Source organism: Periplaneta americana, chromosome 16 (assembly GCF_040183065.1).
Source record: "Periplaneta americana isolate PAMFEO1 chromosome 16, P.americana_PAMFEO1_priV1, whole genome shotgun sequence".
Classification (NCBI taxonomy): domain Eukaryota; kingdom Metazoa; phylum Arthropoda; class Insecta; order Blattodea; family Blattidae; genus Periplaneta; species Periplaneta americana.
Window position 1 is genome coordinate 98,222,379 of NC_091132.1, and position 24,553 is coordinate 98,246,931.

Consider the following 24,553-nt stretch of genomic DNA (forward strand, 5'->3'; position numbering starts at 1 on the left):
GCTTTATTTACTAAAACATGTATTAATTTATATTGATGAAGCATTGCAGGTATTGTGTTAAATGTTCGATGGATAGGTGAAAGTTGAACAATATCCATTCGAGACTTTTGAAGAAGTTAATTATATTTCATAATGTTCACTTCTGAGGTCTGTACACTGCAGAGGAAAGGGTTTATTCATTATTCTTTATTCTAGACAAATCTGCTTCCACTACGGCTGAGAGATTGATACATTTTACCAGCTAGTCTTCGGGAGATATTTTATTGGGTACAGTTCAATTTCTCATAAAGACTTCGACGCGATTTTCATTTCGGCACAAATAACTATATTCCACAAGAAATTTGGCAACTCAGCATAGGACACTGCAATAAACAAAGTGGTACTGAAACATCATTTGGTATGATTTAATTTTTACCAACGACATTACACTGTTTTTATGGAACCACCCATATGCAAAATCGATTATCAATATAAACACAGCCACCGGCGTAGCTCAGTCGGCTAAGTCCGATCCGGAGTTGCGCTCGGGCGCGGGTTCGATTCCCGCTTGGGCTGATTACTTGGTTGGGTTTTCGCTAAGGTTTTCCCCAACCGTAAGGCAACTGTCAGGTAATCTGTGGCGAATCTTCGGTCTTATCTCGCTAAATATAATCTCGCTACCATAAATTCTATCGACGCTAAATAACCTCGTAGTTGATACAGCGTCGTTAAATATCCAAGTAAAAAATCTAAATACCTACTGTAACTAGGAAACTTTTAACTAGCGCTCTAAAATACAGACATAAGGTAAAGGACCAAAATAAGAGACACTTGTTTTAACTGCTTATAAATGAGGATGAGAATAAACATTTTTAATCTGAATGAGTGGAATACATACAGCATTTCGTCTATTTTTAGAATTGACAATACAAATTTTAGTCAGTTTTTATTATTACTTTTAATTATAAAAAAGTAAAACTGGGAAATAATGATGTTTTGGAAAGGGGTTCCAAATAAGAGATACGTGTGTTATTTAACTTTATTTTTGAACATGGGCAAAAATTATTATTATCATATGGCTGAATATTGAAGCAATATGTAACATTGTTAAGTCATGTAGATACTTTAATAAGTTCAGGAACACTTTAAAATTGAAAGGGATCAGTGCAACAGTGATCTAACTCCTCTCAACGGAAATGCTGTTGTTTATTTACTATTTTTCCAAGCGAAATTAAGATGGTTTACGAAAACAACACAAATTCGGTCAAATCGAGCATGAATGTACTAATCTTATTTAGGCTACTATTGCTAACGTTAATATTTTCCTAGAGAAAGAAATATGATAGAATATTATACTTCGATCTCCATATTTTAATTTTAAGTTGATGACACTTATTTTGCCGACTCCTTCAATTGACACAGTACTTATTTCGCTGTATTTTGCAAGTTGGACAAATGAAAGGTTCATTATAAGTGTTGCAGTCTTCGTGTGCCCAACGACAACATTTTGAACACTGAGTCTATTTCTCACCCTGGGTCCTGGTGTTCTCTGAAAAAATTCAGTGCAAAACAAGGACCTTCTATCATCATAATTTTCTCCATATTCCGAGTCACTAGAGTTAATTGGATTTCCACATCGGAAAGTCGGTCAAATGGAGCATGAATGTACTAATCTTATTTAGGCTACTATTGCTGACGTTAATATTTTCATAGAAAAGAAAAATGATAGAATATTAAACTTCGATCTTCATATTTTAATTTTAAGTCGATGACACTTATTTTGCAGGCTCCTTTAATTGACACAATTCTTATTTCGCTGTATTGAGTAAGTTGAACAAACAAAAGGTTCATTATAAGTGCTGCAGTCTTCGTGTGCCCAACGATGACATTTTGAACACTGAGTCTATTTCTCCCTCTGGGCCCTGGTGTTCTCTGAAAAAAAAATTCAGTGCAAAACAAGCACCGTCCATCATCATAATTTTCTCCATTTTCCGAGTCACTAGAGTTAATTAATTGCATTTCCACATCGGATTCTTCATCACTGAACGAAATCAAGCAGTGCTTCTTGGACTGCGTTTTTCTGTGGTTTTTGTTGTTTTTCGAACAACTTCTTGCGAGCATCATCTTTTGTTTGTTTTTCCCTATCTAAACTCTCGCTCTCTCATTTGGTTCTGATAAAGAGTTGATTTTATGATAACTCTTTTTCCTGCCCTGGATGACTTTACATGCGATTCCCCACTGGTTGAGGCTTGCGGCTCTTGAGGTAGTTGTTGTTGTTGCTGCTGCTGCTGCTGCTGCTTCCTTAACTGTGGTATAACTAAAGTCACCGTTTCTGGCGCGTGAAATAAGTAATGGAAACGTTGAGAGCGAATGACTTATCTTTGCCACAGTCGTGGGCATGAAATCTGACAACTGTGATTGGCAGATTGTTGACGTCACATCTGTTTAGGAGATGGTACCACTCTCAGCCGAAGTGGTAACAGATGCCACTGACTAGACAGTGTACTCAAGGATACATCCCAGAAATGCAAAGTGCGAGTGTCTTGCATTTGACGCAGTCAGTGGACAATAAGACTGACAACTGCGTTCGCAGATTGCTTACGTGGAGTGTTGCGTGTTACCGTTCTCATCTACACTGACAACAAGTGCTCAGTGACTGGCTTTTTACTCAAGGATACGCGCCACAAACGCTGGCAGTGGCTGTAGTGGCGATATTTACACAGGTCCAACGAAATTTTCGAAACAAGGAATCACAATTAAATTTAATGGTTTTAATAATTACAAAAGATTTTTATTTGAAATATATAGAGAATATTTTACGAATTACCCACTTATATTTGGATTTTTAAGTAAGGTAAATATTGTCGGACTAGCCAATTTTAATTGATTTTAGCTATTGATATTATTGTCATCTCAATGAATAATTAATTTTAGTCATTAATAACGGTAACTTAATCATTTCAGTTAGTAATTTTTGTAATGAATAATTGAGGACAATGGATAATTAATGATTGACCTAAATCGTAATTAATTTTAATTAATAGTTAAATTAATCTTTCATTGATTCTTATGTACTCGTAGTTACTGGCAGACAAATTGACACGAATAGAAGCATTAACGCTTTTCGTAAACTCTCAAAGGTGGACATCATAATAATGCCAAATAAGGGTTCTAAATAAGAGATACTATCTCTTAATAGACCCCTAGGTATCTCTTATTAAAGAACGGAATAAATAAAAATGAAATAGCTACCCAAGGTCATAAATTATTATCTTTCTTATTATCAATCTACCTTATTATATGCAACGTTTTCCCAGCAATTTTATAAAATTAATAATAAATTTGTTGTATCTTACGTTAACTGCTGTTCACTTCCTCAACAAAAACCACTAAAACGTTCAAAGTGTCAAAAATTACTTTTCTTGCTCTCAGCTTCGTTGCTTACTTTCAACTGAGGTTAGACAAAGAATACGATGCCTTAGAAGCACAAACATTGATTTCCCATAGTTGTCGAAAGATGGCAAATTGTACTGGAGAAGTTAACAATGTATCTCATATTAGGGGCCCTGTCTCTTATTTGGGTACTTTACCTTACCTCAATTCATTTATAATTCTTTCACTCGTAGGGTGCGGTTTTTACCTCTAACAATGCTGGTGGGAGAAGAACCAAATTATGTCTATATATGTCTATATATTTATTTTAGTTGGTTATATTATGACGCTTTGTCAATACCTTAGGTTATTTAGCGTCTGAATTAGATGAAGGTGATAATGCCGGTGAAATGAGTCAGGGGTCCAGCACAGAAAGCAACCTAGCATTTGCGCATATTCGGTTGAGGGAAAACCCCGGAAAAATCCTCAACTAGGTAAATTGCCCCGACAGGGAATCGAACCTGGGCTAGCCGTTACTCCACAGGTGTGGACATATCCATATTGAGAAGCTCATATTTGCAGAAGAGCGATGAACATAAACATCTTTCAACTCGTGACGAGAAACATGTGTAGGTATTACTCATGGATTGTTCAGATTATCAAAACAGTGTTAGAATTTCGACAATGAGTCACTGCTTTCTTAGGAGTATCATGCTTACATGGAAATTACTTGTCAAACGCTTTTGTGCTTTTTCCTGGAGCACCGTCTGAAGAAAAATGTAGCAGATTTGCTGGCTACGTTCTCGAAAATAATGTGACAGGTTCAAATTTTCCACCTTCTCTGTGGCTGAAACTCTGAGATTTGGTTTCATTCGAACAACAAATATGCAGTTGAGAGTTACAACAGCAAAGTGTAGTTTGAATTCTACGGTCCTCACCCCCCAATATTCGCTATCATAGAGGTGCTTAACAATAACAAGTTCAGATTCGTAAAATATGAAGAATTCAATTGGTCGCGTAGCTGCTCCAAGAAAACTGAAAAGCGGTATATTTGGTCATATTTGCTGAGCCAATACACACGGTATCAGCAAGAAGCCATTGGCTGCGTCACTTAAAGCAGTGGCGGCTACAAGCTCTCCAGAAGTTGTTAAAAAAGTCTTGCCTATGAAACATATTTTGTCATTGCCACCTGTAGGCCCAAGTAGTCTTCGGTTGTTATGCTGTCTTAACGTTGATTAGTACTCCTTTAGTGCAATGCTGCCAATTGCTTCATTTGTGCCGAAGTGGAAACTACTGTGTGTGCTGAAAACTGGCGATTTTATTTCCCTCCAACTCACCAATATAGCTGGGTTAGGCATTTCCGTATTCGCCATTTCAGAACGCACTCTGTAAAAGTTACAGGTTCCCTGACTTAGACCTGCATATATATTTTTTTATCGAAATAATATAGTTGCAAAAGGGGAACGGATGTGTAATTCACGTTCGTTCAAACTTGGAACCGAGATTTCTGCAGCAGTCCCTCAGCTTGCACTCATAGAAATGTTCGCTTCTTGCCGAGTCCTAAAGTTATTTTAGTGAAGTTTAAAACTGAATTATTGGACTTGACATCACTTTATGAACATTCCTAAGTCTTAGGGGATTTCAATACCAGTAGCCTATGTCGAAGAAATTTTTAAGTTATATATCATGATTATTTTACCGTTTTCCCGACGCACCACACCGCATAATCGAGACGTTATTTGGTTTAATTATTGCAAACTGAAGAGACAAGGTACTGTCACATGGGAAATTACCTGCACCAAGAATAGCTCCTCATGATATAATTTATCTCACATATTCGCTGCACTGCCATAAAGTAAAGCCTAACACAAGAACATTTTGCAACTTGAAATGCATTGAGACATGTTTTTCTGAACGGACGACAAAGTGGGAATTCTTAATGGACTTATTATGCTATGTACTACAAACACGCCCTAAGAAAAACTAAACGTGTTAATAAATCCCCAGCATCATGAATGAGAACTGATGACAACAAATATTAAAGACCTCTTAGCTGACAGGGGTGCCACCTACCGGCAATATATACGATAAAAAATTAATAATAACCTACGAAACAACAAACGACTAAGAAATATGTTAAATGTATAGATACGAGGTACGAAACTGAAGTAAAACGTAACACCAGACATGACATGTGGGTAGACTGAGAAATAGACGTTGACGATTTTCAGCAGCGTCCATAGTTGCAGTCATATGCGTCAGGCGATACCTAACTTTATGCTCGACCATGCCAAAATGTAGTAATTATACACCCGGTAGAAGCCCTTTAATGGACCTTATTAAAGTACACCTATTCATTAAAGTTCAGTTCTTCAACCAATCAGAATACGCCATTGTAGCAATATGGAAGCGCAAGTATCGATTATTCTCGGATATGCAATCGAAAGACAACTAGCGAAACGTTACGGAGGCTGGAAATCCAATACTGTCGCAGAAGGTTATGTTCTGTTACTATAATAATTAGCGTTAATTGTAAGTAATATTCAGATAAATTCAATTTGTCATCTCGTTTTTAAATGTCTAAATAAATTTCAAATTTATATCAAGATTAATGTTCATTTTACTCTCCAGATTATGTCAAGGTCGTCGACTTTGTTTCTCGGAAAAAATCAATACTTTCGCGTCTGCACACATCTCACAATTTATGAGGTAGGCTATTGCTCAAAGTCAGTTCCGTTCCTCACTCACATAACAATAACATGAATACTTATGAACCATTTGAAGTTAGAAATATGGTCGAGCATAAAAAGTCGTATGAAACTTGCCAATAATGGTAATTAAGACGCTCGTATGAAAATTATGAAACTCGCTTGCTCTCGTTTCATAAACATACTTGCGTCTTAATTACTACCATTATAGGTTCGTTGCATAATGTACTATTAGATATGCGGTGCAGACCTCACACAAATACAGGACCCAGATTTTCAATGTTTCATCACTGATACTGTCCTTCTGCCATGTGAATCGTGTATTGATATACACTGAAATAAATTGTTTTTATGTGATCATTTCAAGATATGTCTTGATTAATTTGGCCAAAATCTGAAATTGAACAATGGACAACTGAATTAAAAGTCACGATATTCTGAAGAACTCAATCGTTGCAGTTAAGATAAGGACGCTTTATATCTATATTATTCATAAAATCAATGCAAACACTATTATTTTATATGATAAGCAATTGAAGGGTTTGCAGTAAAGAGGAAGCGGCTTTAGTTTTACTAAACGTTGGCAAACCGAAAAGAAAACGGTTTAAAAATGTTGTATTGGATTTGACAACGTAAAAATATGTTTTCAATAGAAGAGAATGATTTTTTTTTTAACTTTGGAGTTCTCCCTTGTATGCATTAAATAATACGTATCATTACTTTTTTCTTCTTTTACAAAATTGTAATGTATAACATATCAGAATAGCAAAATTAGAAAGAAATTTTGAGCGAAAAACTGGACACAAGAGCACATCATCTCTTTAAAAGAAAAAAATATAAAAGGTATGAGTCCAAAATTGTTTCACAGCTTAAAGCTTCGATGTTGAAGTAAGATCTATTGAATGCAATAAATGAAATACTGCTTGCAGTCAATATACAGAGCGGCCCACACAAAGTGATACAAGTTAATATCTCTTAAATGAATAGATAAAATATAATGTTTTGTCTTCTAAATTTTATTGGGAGGAAGGGGTCTTCAAAACTGTGATATAAGCAATATTTCCCCTGGGCCCTTATAGGGAGTGCATCTTCAAATTTTTAAATGAAACCATGGTACTTTTTTATTTTTTGTTCCCCTCAATAAAGTAAGCAACTTTTATTGAAACATTTCTTAATAAATTGTTGAGCAGTTACAGGATGTTTCCATTGAAGTATACAATAGCAGAAAAGATTACAAAATGAATAAGAAAATCAATAAATACCAAGGTATTTGTTTACTTTTTGTCATTAAGTGTTCAAAGTAGCCTCCACTAACATCTAAGCACTTGGTGAATCTTGTGGAAAGATTTTCTTTCACTTTTAACAACATACAGGGGCTAATATGCGACAAGCTTCACTTATCCTCTTTCGTTTTAGGTGGTGTATAAGGTACGGGTGCCATATTTCGGATACCATTTATATAATTTACTATAAAGACTGTAATTTCACTGCAATATATTGGCAAATTTATGAAAATGATCTTTTGTTATATTACTTCAAAAGTACATACTTAGAATTCGCCAGTTTTCTTAACACTACACGATATTTAAAAAGAACCAAATTATGGAAATTTCCTTGCTTTGGAAAGAGGGTTCCTAATTTCGGACGGTGAATACTAACATTAAAAATAACTGTTTACTGATTTATTTAAGTACAAAATCTACAAGAATGACTATTGAAATTACACATGTTACTTGAGAAGCTACTAATTACAACAACTATCACATACAAATGTTTTCCAAGTGCCCTTTTGAGCACCTGCACATAATTCATGAGCCCACTGGAGACATTTGGTGCAGCGTATCCATTTTTCACCGTGGTTGTCATTTTTGTAGGGCTCAGAGCAATATAGGCAGTCCTCATCCTCGCTGTCTTCATCGTCTGTTGAAACGAAGATGGGTTCAGAAGAAGAGTCATCAGTGTCTGAACTGTCAGGCTCGTGTGACTTTGGCTTCTTTTTCCTCTCCTTGGACGACAATGCTGATATTGGATGTCTCTTTCTTGGATTTGATTTTCCATTTGAGGAAGATGATGATTTCTTGTCTTTCACCTGTTTTTCTGCAGCCTTAGTAATGGATTCCTGGAGATGAGATTTGTAAGGAGAGGAAGTGATGACAGTGGTTTTTCCTCCTCTAGAGGAGTTTGTGGCTTTTGGCAGGGCGGGAGGTGGACTTATTTGGAAAGGGGACACCAATGTGGGATTCGCTGTGGTTTGGTTTTCCAGGAGACTGCCGTCTGAGTTGGTATGAGATGGAATAGATGAGACTGGTGTGGTTTTGGCAGATTCAACTTCAGATGGGGTTATTGATTCAACAACAAAATCATGAGGTCGAAAAATACCTGGGTTTAATGGTAAAATGCCTGTTTTCTTAAACCCGTTAATGGCAACTTCCATTGTTGCAGATCTGATATAGGCTCGGCCTAATAGCTCACCAACTTGGTACATAGTTACGGGCCTGAATGGATGAGCTGCCAACCATGTTTCGATTTCACTCGAATAATAGGCCTTGAAAGGTTTCATGAACGAAACATCAAGCGGTTGTAACCGATGTGAGGTGTGAGGTGGAAGGCACACAATGATCACACCGTGTTCTCTTGCGAGGTTGATGACGTCCATGTTGCGGGTGTGTGAGTAGTGGCCGTCCAATATGAGAACAACTGGGTCATCAGCTGAGGCATGAACATGGTGTATGAAATGTCTGAGCCACTCAGTAAATATGGGAAGCTGAATCCAGCCAGACGGATGGCATGCCGCTATTGTTCCTGGTGGTGCCCCATCTAGTAGCTCGGCTTTCATATTTTTCCTAGGAAAAACTACAAGCGGAGGAACGAAACATCCCGCAGCATTCATGCAGGTGACAATGGTGACAAGCTTCCCTCTTTCTGCTGAGGACAACTTCGTTACCTGCTTTTTGCCTTTGATGCTAATGACCTTGGAGCGGGAACCTTGAACTACGGTGATGCCTGTCTCGTCGACATTGTACACCTTCGTTGGATTAAATGCCAACTTTTCTAACTCTGGCTTCAATATATTAAAAAAAGCATTCACATTTTCTTCCGTGAATCCTTTTGCCCTTGCCAGCGAAACCGATTGTGGAGTTCGATAAGTTAAGTCCGGGTGTCTGTGCATGAAATTCCGGAGCCATTTCTTTCCGGCCATACTTTTTCCACCGCCAAAAGGATGCTCAAGATTGTTTATTACCGCCAATTGGAATGCCAATCGTCTTACATCCTTCCTCCTCAGACCATAATATCTCTCGTCCATAATCTTGCAATATAAAGCGAGTTCACGTTCTAATTCTTCTCCTAATACACATTTTCTTCCTATTTTGCCCTTTAACAATTCATCTATTGTTTTTGATTTGTGATTAACATAATTTTCTAGAGTTGAACGAGGAACTTGGTACAGTTTAGAGGCTTTCAAAAATCCCATTTCCTTTTTTTGAACTGACTCGACAGCTTTCCTCATTGCCTCCTCCGACCACTTCTTTCTAGCTCCCGGCGCCATCTAAAACATTAATTATTAACTTCTGTTGAATATATCGGAATGTAATTAGATAGTCTAATACTACATCATAATTTTCTACTTTATACGAGTAATTATCGTTAATTATTTTTGTTACATTTTAATTCTATTGCAGCGTTTAGCCATTACCAAATAAAATAATGTACTAACCAAATAAAATAACTTAGTTTTATATTTTGATATGGAAAAACACGAAATCGTACAAGTACTGTAACAATTTACAGTCTGTACAAATCACACTGCTAAAATACACGTTTTCGTATCCTTATTTCGGATATCCGAAATTAGGGAACTCGTGGTATCCGAAATTAGGAATTACGCCATGTTCAATAAACAATGGCTAGGATCCTGAATCAGTGAATTAATATTTGATACAACTGCATGGAAAGAAAGTAGAATCAATTAAGAGATAATGTTTAGTAACACAAATATAATAACTTCTTACCTTCAGCACAAAAACTCTTAACGAAGTTAAGTTTTTAAAAACTCACAATGACAGAAACACAAGTAACAGCTACCACTCCACTGAAGTTCACTAGACAATGAAACAACTTTCACTGCAAGCATCCCTCCTCTCTCTTAACAAGTTAAAATGATTTCCGAGAGAGGGTAGCACCCGCTGGACAAAAAATAACACCATCCGAAATTGGGACACCATCCGAAATATGGCGCCGTTACCTTACATGACTTTTTGTTTTATGTATCCCCCAAAAAATTGTCCAATGGTGTTATATCGGGTGAGCGAGGTGGCCATGCAACAGGTCCAATACATCCAATCCACATGTCACCAAATTTCTAATTTAATAATTGACATGTACGTGTTGCAAAATGTGGTGGTGCGTCATACTGCTGATACTACATTTTTCTTCTCGAATTCAAGGGAATGATTTCCAAGAGGGGAGATAATTCATGGTTGAGAAAATTATAATATGGGTCAGCAGTAACTATGCTTTCAAAGAAGTAGGACCGATGACAAAGTTACCAAGGATTCCATTCCAAATATTCAGTGACCAACGATGCTGAAAAGGCACACTTCTCGTCCATTGGAGGTTTACAGGTGCCCAATAATGCATATTATGCCTATTAACATGTCCACTGTTTGAGAATGTCGCTTCATCTGAAAATAATATATTTGCCAAGAACGAGCCATTCTCTGCAATAGCATTATGTAGCCACTCACAAAAAAAAAAACAACTCGAAGCTCAAAATCTCTTTGTGTAAGGTCTTGAAGCATAAACATATGAATGGTAAATGTGATACTTCAGTATCCTCTGAACTGAAGTGCGGCTAATCCCTCTGTCTTTGGCCAATTCACGTTGACTTTATCTGTGGATTTACTTCTACAGCGGAAAGAATATTGATAGCATTTTCATCCTTCACTTTCGATTTCATCTTCAAGCGATTCTTGTTCTTCACATTTCTATTGTTACGCAACCATGTTTCCAGTCGTGTGAATTTTATATGAGACTTTTGCATCCCATATCTTTCATTGAACACTGCTGCTGCAATTCTATAATTTCTCCTGCATTCACCTAGCATTAACATCACATTTACTTCCACATCATAACCTGCCACATTTCTGATTCTAGAAGAGCCACACTAAACAATCAACATGCCAGCCACATATTTTGAGAGGTGAGGTGGCTTTGAAATCAAAATAGGCCTACTGAAATAAATGGAACTGAAAGTTTTTAGTAAAGATTTACTATATGTTTAGAAGTTAATTCAAGTTATTTAGAGCAATTAATAAAATTATGTAAAGTTATAGCATGGTTTATTAATTGTTTTTAATCATTGTTCATTATGAATTGATTAGTAGGCCGATCTATTCAACCTTTATTTAGGGCGACTTTTGTTAATACAAATATATTACCGGTATCTGTATCAGATGTCTCGTTTCAAATACCTACCATTTCAGAATTTCAGTAAAGAGAAAAATGTTTTAAACAAAAGTTGCTTAATTTGCTTAGGACAATTAAAATATCTAAAAGTTATATCATCGTTCCATTTAACATTCTGAAGTTACTCTCTCGGAACCCTATTTTGGGGCACGCTGAAATGTTGTCCATGAAACTAACATGAAAGCCCCCTCCCCCGAAAACTGCAGGAAAAGTCAGAATTTAGTTACATTGATCAATTTAAGAGATACGAACTTGTAACTCTTTATCTGGGCCACTCTGTATACAATGCTTCCTAGCGTCGTGCATTACAGGCGTTAAGTTCGGTTCAAATTTGTCAAGTATGGTGAAGTTCGATATTGGGTAATGTTCGCTCTCGAGAAGGAGGCCTGCGTGTTTGTTGCACTTTGTTATACAAATATCAATTGTCCTCCACTCCCATCTCTTCATGTTTTAACCGCTTAAGGATTTTAGGACAGATCTTGGAATTAGTTTTTCATATGAAATAAGATACAGTTTGCAATATCTTGGTTACCTCTCTCACGTTCGAACATCACAGGACACCAATGCTGCCATCCTTCGTTTTGGGGGCAAGAAGGATTCAGCTCCATCTGCTGAGCAAGTGGCTCTAAATACTAACGCTAGGAGCTTCTGTCTTTTTGCACCAAATGAAAGAGCATATTTTTCTGAACAAGATATGACATGTAACTTAACAACGACAAAATATAGACATGTCTCCTTGTGCTGCCAACCCTTCAATTGTAATATTTTAACAGGTGTAGGTCTGAAGTAACTACTATCATTATAAATGTAACACTATCATTATGTCATACTGTAATATTATCCTAACCGAAATAGTTACAGCAGCTATCCAATGTGTAACTAAATGTTATTTGTCTTAAGGAAGTATTAAGCACCGTTATGTGCTGAATTAAATTTTAAATATTGTTTGCAGATGGGAAAAGTTTCGTTTCAAGATAGGGGCCATCAGGCAGAACTTCAGTCTCATACTGGAGGTTGTACCCGAAGACAGCTTCCCTTCCCTTGTAGCAATCGACAACCTGCGACTCCTAGATTGTTTTGATAGTGAAATATCGGGTAAGAATCAGCGAATCTGTTATAACTATTCATTATCTTTTATCACTTAACAAAATAAACGTAATTAAGTGTAATATTTAAAATTCAATATGGTATTATTAATCACTGTGCAAACATGATGCAATATCGTAAGCAAAACCAATAAAATTATATATCTCACTATATTTCTTGACTGATACTGTATACTTTATCACACACACATATACATATGTATGTGTATTTGTATGTGTGTGTATTACTGTTACTGTTAATAGAACATATCACACTTCATGGTCACTTAAAGCATTAACGCCAATAGATGATGTAAAATTATCTGCAAGATTTTTCTTTCTTACTTTTCTAGTTAATATAGACGGCAAGAGTACTAGTATTTTCAATGTTTCCATGCCATGTTATTTTCTAAAATAACTATAATGAAGTCCTGAAGATAGATGTAATTATTAAAGTCCTTTATGTAGAAATTGCAAATTTACACTTTATTAAGTTTGTTAAGGAGTGTTGATATGTTTTCTTACAAAACTATATTTCTAAATGAACTCATTTCACGTTTTTATGTTAGTAGTGTATTTTAAATAATTTAATTTTAATCAAATAAATTATATATAGTACAGAATCTTATTTTAAAAGAGATGGCACTAAGTTTAAGGGTTATAATGATATCAGACATTCAATTTTTGCTTAAAATAAAATAAAAAATGAAATTTAATTCTAACGAAGCATTTATATAATCTTTTGCTAAATCACTTTAAAAGATGTTTCAAGTTTTCACATATGTTTTGGTGTACCCAGGTTTAGTGGAAGGAAATTTGAGTACAATCAAATTTAGGTGCTACAATAACGTTTCCATAGACAGACATCTCGTGTGCGATCTACATAAGGACTGTCCAGATGGAGAAGATGAAGAGCAGGATTGTGGTAAGTCTTGATAATGAGATAATTTACTTAATGTTGATGTTGCTTATTATAGACTAATTTATGTGAATACATTTTTACAGACAAATTACCATCGTATTCTCACTGTACGTTTGAAGTTGGATTATGTGGGTGGAATGATAAGACAAACAAATGGATGCGACAGAATGGTTCACATGCAAATGGACCCAGCACAGACCACACCTACCAAAATGCATCAGGTCAGTTTACAATACTAATAACCATATCATATACGAAAATTGTACTAGTGATCAATAATTCAATTATCCAGAAATTGTGGACCATTTTTTGAAATATTAGTTTTCTTCAGAAAAAAAGAAACATTATTTTTTATTGATTCGTCTATTTTAAACAGTCCACTACAAGCTGCTGTAAACTGTTTCATCAAAATTTTTTATGTCTTCAAATAGCTGTCAAATTTAAAACCTTTTTTCCCATAACTACGTTTCTGATTTGTAAGAGTTAAAACAAATCTTGATTTCTATATGAATTGACTGAAATGGATTACTTGATGTGAATTACTTTTGTCCAACAATTTTATCAATCGGAAGCTGCCTAATACTATATTTTTGTCTTCTGTTGCTTGTTACATATTTAGTAACAAGCTACAGTAAGAAAATTATTTAAAATTAGCCTACTGATAGCCTGTTCCTGAGTTTCTCTAGTAATTTTTCGAGCATTGGATGAAGAATATTATAATACATTCTGTAAGGACTGTGCCAAGAAAAAAGGAAAAAAGAGCTTAAAAGGGAGTTGATCCAGATAAAAAATAATGAATATAATATGTGGGATGGTGCTGAGAACTTTAAAGTTAAATTGGTTTTTACTTTTGACATTCTGGGCAAAAAAGACATATTCAAGTTACAATTATTACACTAATAAGCATATGTTTATTTCTTTAACTTATGCCTACAAGAGTGTTCCCCAATCTTTTCGATAGACGACACATTTTACTAAACGCCTGCCATAATAATAATAATAATAATAATAATAATAATAATAATAATAATAATAATAATAGTCTATGTACTGTAGTGTCGCACATCCAATATAGAGAGACCGATGCTAACACGCAAGCGGGCTCATTCTGCTAGATACAAGCAACATACCGATGAGCGTCAGAGAAATACAAAGGGAAGTGCTTGCTGTTCCCGCCTATCTATACCGAAAGATCGATATACGATTTTTAAGACTGCTTTAGAAATCTCACCTACTAACGTGAAGTATGCACCTGGTGTGTTCCACAGACACATGACATTATGATTGACAAACAAACAAGGAACTTAGTTACTTTCAACATACAGAAGCATGTTTCTGTTTACATCTCACTATATTCACTGTAGAATATGCTTATTCTCACGAGTATGTCGTTGAAAAGGAGAAGAGCATTTCTATGACTCTCTTTGCGATCGCGGGATACTGGCATCGCGCATAAATTGAAAAAGATTATACTGATGCATCTTGGCATTTTGTTTTCATGGTATAATCACATGACAACATTTCTAAAGGCACATTTTCCTAATCGACAATTAGCTTAGTGATATTTTGTATATTTATCTCGCCAGATATTCCAAAATGAGAAAGTACTCCATTCCCGAAATGGATAGGATAGGAAATTAATTTGTTACTGAAGTTTGCACCTCAAGTAAGTGTTCTGTTAGTAACTTGTTCAGGTATTCTTTTCTATTTTTGGTAAGTTGAGTCTCAAATCTTCCAACAAACGGGAAGCTAAGAAGTTGAACCGTATAATCACGGTTACCACAACCGACGTAGTGATTCAACTCAACAATGCAGGAAAGCTCGGTTCTCCCCTCTCTTACATACCCATGATTCCATGCTGCCCAATAAGAAAGGGAGGTAGAAAATGCCAGCAGAATAGATGGCGTCCCTGTAGAATAAGCTGAAATAAGCTATTTGGATGGCTTAGCCGGCGTACACGGTTAAAAGTTTACCTGCTTTAATTTAAGGCTGTCGAAACGTCAAGTTCTGCAACATCCTGCAGTAATATTTGTGGCTGAAAAAATATTTATTGTTTTGTGTTCCCACGTTTAAAAAGTTCAATTTCTCCATAATTTGGCAAGGTATTCTAGTTCTAAGTATCAAAATTTATCTTCCAAATATCTGGATATTGACCTGAAAATAAAAGAACCTCGTCTTGACGTTCTATTATTCACAACAACATTTTATCTCTAGAAAGCCAACGCGTTTCAGAATGCAACAATAAATTGCTGTGTTCGACTCGAATAGACTCGGAAAGCTTTTCAAACAATCTAGAATTAACTGGTATTGTTTTTGCATAATTTATGATTGCAGTAGTTGTCCTTAACATCTGTCCTGACGGAGCCCATTTACAGTTCTCATAATAAATATCTGTCTGTGCAAGAAACACTTACATTAGTTGTCGCTATAGCAGGTATTTCTTCCCCCATAAAACTTACAAAACCTTTAATTTTCACCATTAATCCTGCTGTTAAGAGAGATGCAATTTTCCTAAAATACATATCATATTGTGACAGCGACGTGAGATTCGAACTCACGACCAGCGTCCCGCAAGAAAGCAGATCGCACAGGCTCCACGGAACATTGAGTGACGTCGCGCGGTGGAGAGAAGAGAGAGGGTGTATTACGTCACGCGACGAGTTTGCGCGCGCATCTGGTGCTGGTAGAGAGGAGAGGGCCCTGGATTTCTCTGGAATGCCATCTCTAGAGACGGGTCGAACTTTCGAGGCTACGTCGCTGTAGTTATAAATTACGGTCGCGAAGGAACGGCAGCAGTTTCAGTTTCAGAGTTTTCAGTTATTCAGTCAGTGAGAAAGCCAGAGCAAGCAAGCCAGCCGGAGTTCGACTCGAGTGTGCGTCCGCATCTGCGTCAGCATCCGAAGGCCTGAGTTCGAGTGCAGTGGACCGCAGTTGGAGGGACCTGAGTTCGAGTGCAGTGGACCGCAGTTGGAGGGACCCGAGTTCGAGTACAGTGAACTGTCTCTGAAGGTCTGTGGTTCGAGATACTGTGAACTCGAGTGACTGAGATAGAAGAACTGAGAACTGGTAGTTCTGATTTGTAAATAGTGCTTTGTAAATATTAGTTAAGATTAACAGTTCATTGTTGTGCGTAATAGTCCAAGTAAATTGTCATTGTCGTCGGTGGAGTGCTATAACGAATACTGTGTTGAGTGAAGATCCAATTGTTGACGAGAGCGTTTAAGGTGAATTGTAGAAAGGAATTATTGTTGTGACGAATTAATTACATTGTTGTAACTAATAAAATTCACAATATACTCATATACAGTATATACGAATATGATCATAATTATCTTTGGTAAAATGAGAAATGTTTATAAAATTCTAAATTATATTCGAAGTTGACGAAGCTTATAAATTGACATGTTTTAACAATTGAGTCAGTAATGTCGTCAATCTGTAGAGAGATGCAATTTTCCTAAAATACATATCATATATTCATATACAGTATATACGAATATGATCATAATTATCTTTGATAAAATGAGAAATGTTTAATAAATTATAAATTATATTCGAAGTTGGCGAAGCTTATAAATTGACATATTTTAACAATTGAGTCAATAATGTCGTCAATCTGTTTTTTATTGGGTTGAATTATATGAAGGTGATAATGCCGGTGAAATGAGTCCGGGGTCCAGCACCGAAAGTTACCCAGCATTTGCTCGTATTGGGTTGAGGGAAAACCCCGGAAAAAACCTCAACCAGGTAACTTGCCCCGACCGGGATTCGAACCCGGGCCACCTGGTTTCGCAGCCAGACGCGCTGAACTCCACAGATGTGGACTCGTCAATCTGTAGAGCAAACACAACACACCCACCAATCTATTTTTCACATTTATTTAATTCTGCGGGTGATAGTGTTCCAGAATAACGGATTTTTTTTCTTCTTGCGCAGTGTCATCGAATATTATTTTCACAATTTATTTTACTGCCGGTGATAACTAATTAGGTGGGCTTTATTCGGGGACAACATTTAAATTGACAAGAATTCTCGTGTCTTCATTAACCCTTTTCGTAATTGATTAATTAGTTCGTGCATAAGCTGAACACGCCCTTCACAAATTACACTGACTTGTTGGGATGGCAGATTGTAAATCAGAACTTTATCTTCAAATTGATTGCCAACGTATGCCCTGTGCTCAATATACAGTAAACGTAAGGGGGAATTTATAAAAGATTAATATTTTGTGTCGATAAAGTAATTTTACTGCAAAAGGATTTAATCGATAACGTTAAGCCGCAAATAATTTGACTGGTTCTCGTACAGAACATTCAAAGGCCTTCCTAATCCTTGGCATTTCATTAAACATTAACATAATGAACACAAAGTAAAGAGGATTTTGAGAATCGGGAAACATTTGATAAAAAACATACACCACGTAGTATCGATCATCCACGAAGGCCACTTCAAGTGGACACTCATCGTGAGTCTTGATATTTTTACGATATTTAGTGATGCATTGTCACAGTTTATTAGTTCAAAAATATTCCTATAATGCAGCTAGTCACAGCTGAATATGCATACCAACTGAAAGTTTCTCTGACAACTAATTCTGATAGTGTAGAAAGGGTACCAATATGAGAAACAGATAATTGAATATTTGTAGAAAAACACACATCTGAGGAAGTGGTAGAGTAAACATTGCTAATTTTGTGGCAGTGGTTATTTCGTGATATTTTTTCTTTGCTCTTTCGTGAACTAGCCAATGGTGTTACGAGATTCAAATTTCTGCCAAAGGAATGCAGATGTTGTCCGGTTTCCAGAAACATACAGCTTCGCTTTGTGTGACTATTGTAGTTGCTTCAGTGAGCTTTTATGTTTGGAGAGAGCAAGTTAGCGTCGACTTCTCAGGCGTACAAATTTTGTGGATGTTTGTAATTACATTACAGGCTTATTACTGAAGGGAAGCATATGATATTTGGTACAATGATTTATTAAATCTTAATTAAATTTTAGGAAATGTTTTTGGAATTTTAGATACAGCTGTAGTCGCCGTATAGGCTTAGTTTTACTGATAGAAATCTTAGCTGTTTAAGGCGAAATTTTGTTGATAATTAAGTGTTACATTTTATACTATTTTAAAAATTGTATTACAATACGAATTTTAGAAATTTGAAGATAAGATGTGATAACAAAAAAGAAAAGGGGGACGCAATGGGTTCAATGTAGCTTCTGTTTGATTTGTTATCATGCTTAGTGCCAATGATAACTGCTAGATGACTTCCTTGCAATAATTGTGACAGAAGATGAAACAATCTCCACCATTTTGGACCGGAGACAGAGGCAAACAATGGAAGTGGCATCATGCAAATTCACCAAAAGTGCACCTTCGGCAGGAAAAGTTATAGCTACTGTGTTTTTCGATTCAGAAGGACTATTGCTTGTGGACATCATGCCACACGGAACCACCATTAATTCTGACGCGTATGTGGCAACTCTCAAGAAACTTCAAGCTCGACTGAGTCGTGTTCGGCGATATCGGGAGAAGCAGAATGTTCTGCTATTGCATGACAATGCACAGCCACATCTCAGTCATAAGACTACAGACCAGATCATAAAATTCGGATAGAAAACACTGAAACATCCGCCTCACAGTCCTGAACTGGCACCGTGCGGTTACGATCTCTTTGGTAAAGTGAAGGATCCCTTCGCGGAACGAGGTTAGAAGATGACTCCCTTATGCACGCTGCTAAAGTGTGGCTCAGACGTGTTGGTACAGACTTTTACTGTTCTGGGTTACAGACCCTCGTTCCTAGGTTACGTAAGGCAGTTGAAAGGGACGGGGATTATGTGGAAAAGTGACATTTTGTGCCTAAACGATGTATCTACATTCTGTGAAAATAGCAAAGCTGTAGGATAAGAATATAATTTTTAAACTAATGATATGCTTTACTTTTGGAGTTACCCTAGTAATATAGGCTATAGTAAAGCCCGTAATAAAAGTGGTCACCCTTTCAGGGCAAAGAAGATACCTTGTCAATTTCAATTTTTACTTTGATTTCATTCTTATTATGTGTTGATATGTATTTATATGTTTTCTTGCTACAAATATTAGACGGAATTACTATGTTTGAAGTCTTGTAACAATAAATGAGAATTTCATTTGACTTTAATGAATTTTTCCACAGTTCTTCTACCTTTCACGAAATTATCAATGTAATATCACGAAATTACCAAGGTTATGACGAAATAACCAACCTTTTAGCTTAAGTTGTAAAAGTGGTTTTTGGCACTTGTTCAAGAACATGTCCAATCTTTTATTTCTCCAGATTTGTACAGCAAATTATCGTATTTTAAATTAAAAAAAATCGGAATAAGGATATATTTACACATTTGCATTTTAAATTAATTTTCATGAAATTATCACGAAATTACCCATGTTTACCCTATAAGCCCAAGAAAGTGATATTGAGAAAATAGGTTGGGTGTGAAAATGAAAAATATAAAGAGTAGGAAATATGCACGGATAAATTATTGGCATAGTCAATATGACATCAGCACACACATCAACAATAAAACGAATAAATTACAGGTAATGTATTCTGAATAATTTAAGAAGGAACAAATTAAAATAGACTTACAGTAGTTCTCCACTGAAAATGAAAATTTATATAAAGCAAAGGAAAATCAGGCAGTGTCAATAACTTATAAATCATACTCTAGTTCATCATCACTCTCTTCATTAATGTTGTTGACATGCTGCTAGCCACCGGCGTAGCTGTGTGAGCTAAGGCGCTTGACTGCCGATGCGGAGTTGTGTTTGGGCGCTGGTTCGATTCCCGCTTGGGCTGATAACCCGGTTGGATTTTCTCCGAGGTTTTCCCCAACCATAAGGCAAATGTCAGGTAATCTATGACGAATCCTCGGCCTCATCTCGCCAAATACCATCTCGCGATCTCCAATCCCATCGACGCTAAATAATTTCGCAGTTGATACAGTGTTGTTAAATAACCAAGCAAAAAAAAAAAAAAAGACATGCTGCTTTTGGCCTAATCTGGTGTTTACTCTCACAGACAAGTGTTTGAACTTAGGTTGCCGGGTGGGAGAAATAAAAGGCAATAAATTTATCATGTCCTTTTTCTTACGTTGAGACATAGATTTCTCATTGTATACAGCTTGGCTTATTCAAAAACAGCAAGAACACTTGATGGAAGATGTTTACTTTTTTTTTTAGATTTAGTCAAGAGAGCTATACTTCGCAGTCTAGCATCCTTTTAAACTTAATAGTAAATGGTGTAGCCCTTTCAAATTCAAGTCACTTAATTTTAAGTCAGTTTACGGCATGTTCATGACCTGTAATCTCCGTTTTGTGACATTGTTTCCAAAGTTCTCTCTTCATAAAAAATACTTGTGTTGCATCACAGTCCCTTCAGAGTTTTGACAATATCCACCAAACCATCAAATGGAGATATTTCACGTTGTAAATTTTCCTTCGTCTCAATTAAGCCAAAAAGAGAATCATTATATAGATAACAATGACCTGACACAAGAAATTTATAATTAGTAATTTCTGTCCTGTTTGTGAAGTTGTTAACATAATTTAAATGTTTTAGGGACATATTTATGTTTCGGTTTTGTTCTTCGTAACAGTCCGAATACATCATGATTCTTTTATATTTCTCAAGATATTTTCAGTTTTCAGAAATTAGTTTCTGTAATGTAATTAGAAGAACTATGTAAACACTAATATATCATACATACATCTTGATTACACAACTTTTAACACTACATCACTTCGGAATATGTATTATATGTCTTTCTAGTGTTAGATTTTACCGTACCTGGTTAACATGTTTCGGCCTGTTATTGGCCTCCTTCAGAACTGGTTGTTGCTGGACTTGGTGCCTTTTGTTTTTTTCCTGTGGGGGTGTGTTTGTGTAGTGTCATGTGCAATCAAAGAGTGTGTGTTCTGAAATTGAGTTGTGTGTTGAGAATTTCATTTGGGTGTGTTTTTATGTGTCTGTATATTTCGTATTGTTCTAGTGTGTTTAGTTTCTGGCTTTTTGGTTGGATGTATAGAATTTCCATGTCTGTGTTGATGTCTTTGTAGATGTGGTCAGCATTTGTGATGTGGTCTGCATATGTGGAAGTGTTTTGTAATTTTGTTATGGTTGTGATGTGTTCTTTGTAACGTGTTTGAAATGATCTGCCTGTCTGTCCTATGTAGAAGTTGTTGCAGTGTTACATTTGAGTTTGTATACGCCTGTGTGGTTGTATTTGTATGTTTGTGTTGTTTGTGTCTTGAGATGTTTTTGTAGAGTGTTATTTCTTCTGTATGCGATGTTGTAATTTAATTTCTTGAATGAGGTTGCAATCTTGTATATGATATTGTTTTCGTATGTTAGTGTGGTGTTTTTTTTTTGTGTTTTTCTGTTTGTGTTGTATTCTTATGTTTTTTATGATTACGTTTTGTCTTTCGTATTATGTTGTCTATTATGTTGGGGTTGTATCCGTTTTCTTGTGCTATGTATTTGATTGTGTTTAGCTCTTATTTGTAATCATGTTGGTTCATTGGTATATGATGAATAGTCTGTGTACCATTCTTCGGAATGCAGCTTGTTTGTGTTGTGTTGGGTGGTTAGATGTGTTGTGTATGTGTATGTTGTTGTTGTTGTTGTTGTGGGTTTTATGAAAACTTTGAATGTGTGTTTGTTGTCGACTTTTCTTATTGTAATGTCCAGAAAATTTATGAATTTGTTGTTTTCAATTTCTAACGTGTAGTGTAGCTTTGGGTGTATTTTGTTTACGTGTTGATGCAGGTTTTGGATCTGTGTTTTGTTTCCTTTGTATAGTATGAGTATATCATCTGTGCCAATATATGATGTTGTCTGTGTGTTTGTTGTTGTCTTTGTTTGGTATGTATGTCTGTTCTATGTGGTGTGTGAATATTTCTGCTAATATGCTGGAAATGGGTGATCCCATGGATAGGCTTTCGGTTTGATTGTAATATTTTTTATTTTATGTGAAGTAGTTTTGTTTTGTGTTGATATCTGTGATCTGGATGATTTTTTTAATGTGTTCTTGAGGTGTGTAGTTGTTTTTGAGCATTTGTTCTAATACCTGTTGTGTATCTTTTATAAGTATGTTTCTGTATAGGTTAGTTACCGGTATGTCGAAAGTTGCTAATGTTGTTCTGTGTGGAATATGTTTGTCTTTTATTATATTCACTAGGCCTATGTTGTTTTTTATTGTTGTCTTTTTTTCGAATTTCATGTTGTTGCTTATGTTTTTGTCCATGTATGTGGCTAGTTTTTGTGTTGATGCATTTCGATGATAGACTAATTATCTGATGGGTATGTTTTCTGTATTTATTTTCGGTAGTGCGTTTAGTTTAGGTGCTTCTGGTTTGATTAGTTTTAGTTGTTGTTTCATGTTTCTTGGAATTGTTTGTTTGTTTTTGTTTATTGTGATTTTTCTATGTTATGGTATTGTTTAGTGGGGTCGTTTTTCAGTTCTGTGATGTTGTTCTCCTTGAAATATTTTTCTATTTTATTGTGTAAGTCTTCTTTGTGTAGGATTACTGTGCAATTTCCTTTGTCTACTTTGATGAAAATTAAGTTATGTTCTTTTTGTTTTGTCTGCAAGGTGCTTATCGTTTTATGTCCTTGCATGTTTGTTGTGTGTTTGTTTATTTTGTTTATGTTTCTTATTATGTCTTGTCTTATGTATTCGTCATGTTGACTTTGTGTGTTTCGTATTGATGTTTCTGTTTGTATGATAGCTATAGTTTGTGTTTGTTGTTTTGTTCCTGTATTGTTTTAGTGTAGGCCTATGTTGTGTCTTACTCCTTTTTCTAGTAGTTTACTTTCGTTGTGGTTGAATATTATGTTGGTTATGTTGAATATTCTTGGGTGGAACTTGTATTTTGTGTTGTATGTTGTTGTTTGTTGTGTCTTTAGCATTGTCAGTTTATTGTTGTGTCTTTTTTTATTTTCTGGCTTATTTCTGTTATTACTTAGTTTGTGTGTGTTATAACCTCTTCAAGTTCTGTGTAGTGTAGAGTGTGTGCTAATTGTATGTGTAGCTTGTATGCATTTGTGTTATGTTGATTTTTTGCGAAGTATAGGTGTTTAATATTGTTTTGTATGTATGTTCTTCGTGCTGTGGTTTTTGTCTTTTGTGCTGGGTATAAATCAGTGATCAAATTTATGTAGCCTGTCTATAAGCAAGTAAGTTTTCAAGAAAATAGTTATTTATGATACAAGTTCGTAAAGGTATCTTTTTGACACGAGTGTAAAATTTGTGAACTGAGGCGAAGTCGAGTTTCACAAACACACAAAGGCCAAAATGATAACTTTACGAATGTGTATCCTTGCAATGTTGTTTCTACGATAGCACAACTTTACATTTAAAAAATATTTCAAGTTCGACACATTATAAGAACCGAGTTCACTGCCGTATAAATTCAGAATCATAAATAAATCTTTATGGAATTACGGCCTGTTTTATTCATGATCACAATTTCATGGCCGTCTAAAGCTTGGAAAAGTTGAATGCTATATCTTGCTGCAGTGAGTATTACAGATGTAACTTCAGACTAATACGAGCTAAAATAGAAATATAAATGCTAAATTTGTTACTTATTTGTGTCACGCGTAATAATTACGTCATGAAAGATGTAGGCCTAGGTAATGTATTAATTTCTTATTGAATGAAGTCTGTACATTGAATATTATATTTTCTTTGGCAGTGCGTAAAATGAATAGGAGTGCGTAAAGTGATACTTCTTTAAATATTAGTATTTATAGACTCACTTTACGCACTGATGACAATAAGTAAATGCAACTTTACTCACTGTCGTAGCTAAAATTATGTTTTCGCAGGTTTTTTGCAGTAATGGTAATTAGTTCTCTCCTCACATCAATTTTATGATTTCTATTGGCTGTTAAAAGTGTTTGTATTAAATTTATTGCTTTTAGACGTGAAAGGAAGATGTAATATTTCAACACGCTATCTTTTCAATTTCAGTGCACAATTTC

At 35.6% G+C, this 24,553-nt stretch overlaps 1 protein-coding gene across 1 annotated transcript in view; it reads left to right on the forward strand.

Moving 5' to 3' along the window:
* Alk (Anaplastic lymphoma kinase) overlaps nucleotides 1–24,553 on the forward strand; it is a 506,844-nt gene that overhangs the window by 317,217 nt on the left and 165,074 nt on the right. The window contains exons 4-6 of the mRNA XM_069812582.1: nucleotides 12,478–12,620; nucleotides 13,410–13,535; nucleotides 13,616–13,753. Of these exons, the coding sequence (XP_069668683.1) occupies nucleotides 12,478–12,620; nucleotides 13,410–13,535; nucleotides 13,616–13,753 (407 nt within the window). The remainder of the gene's footprint in view (nucleotides 1–12,477; nucleotides 12,621–13,409; nucleotides 13,536–13,615; nucleotides 13,754–24,553) is intronic.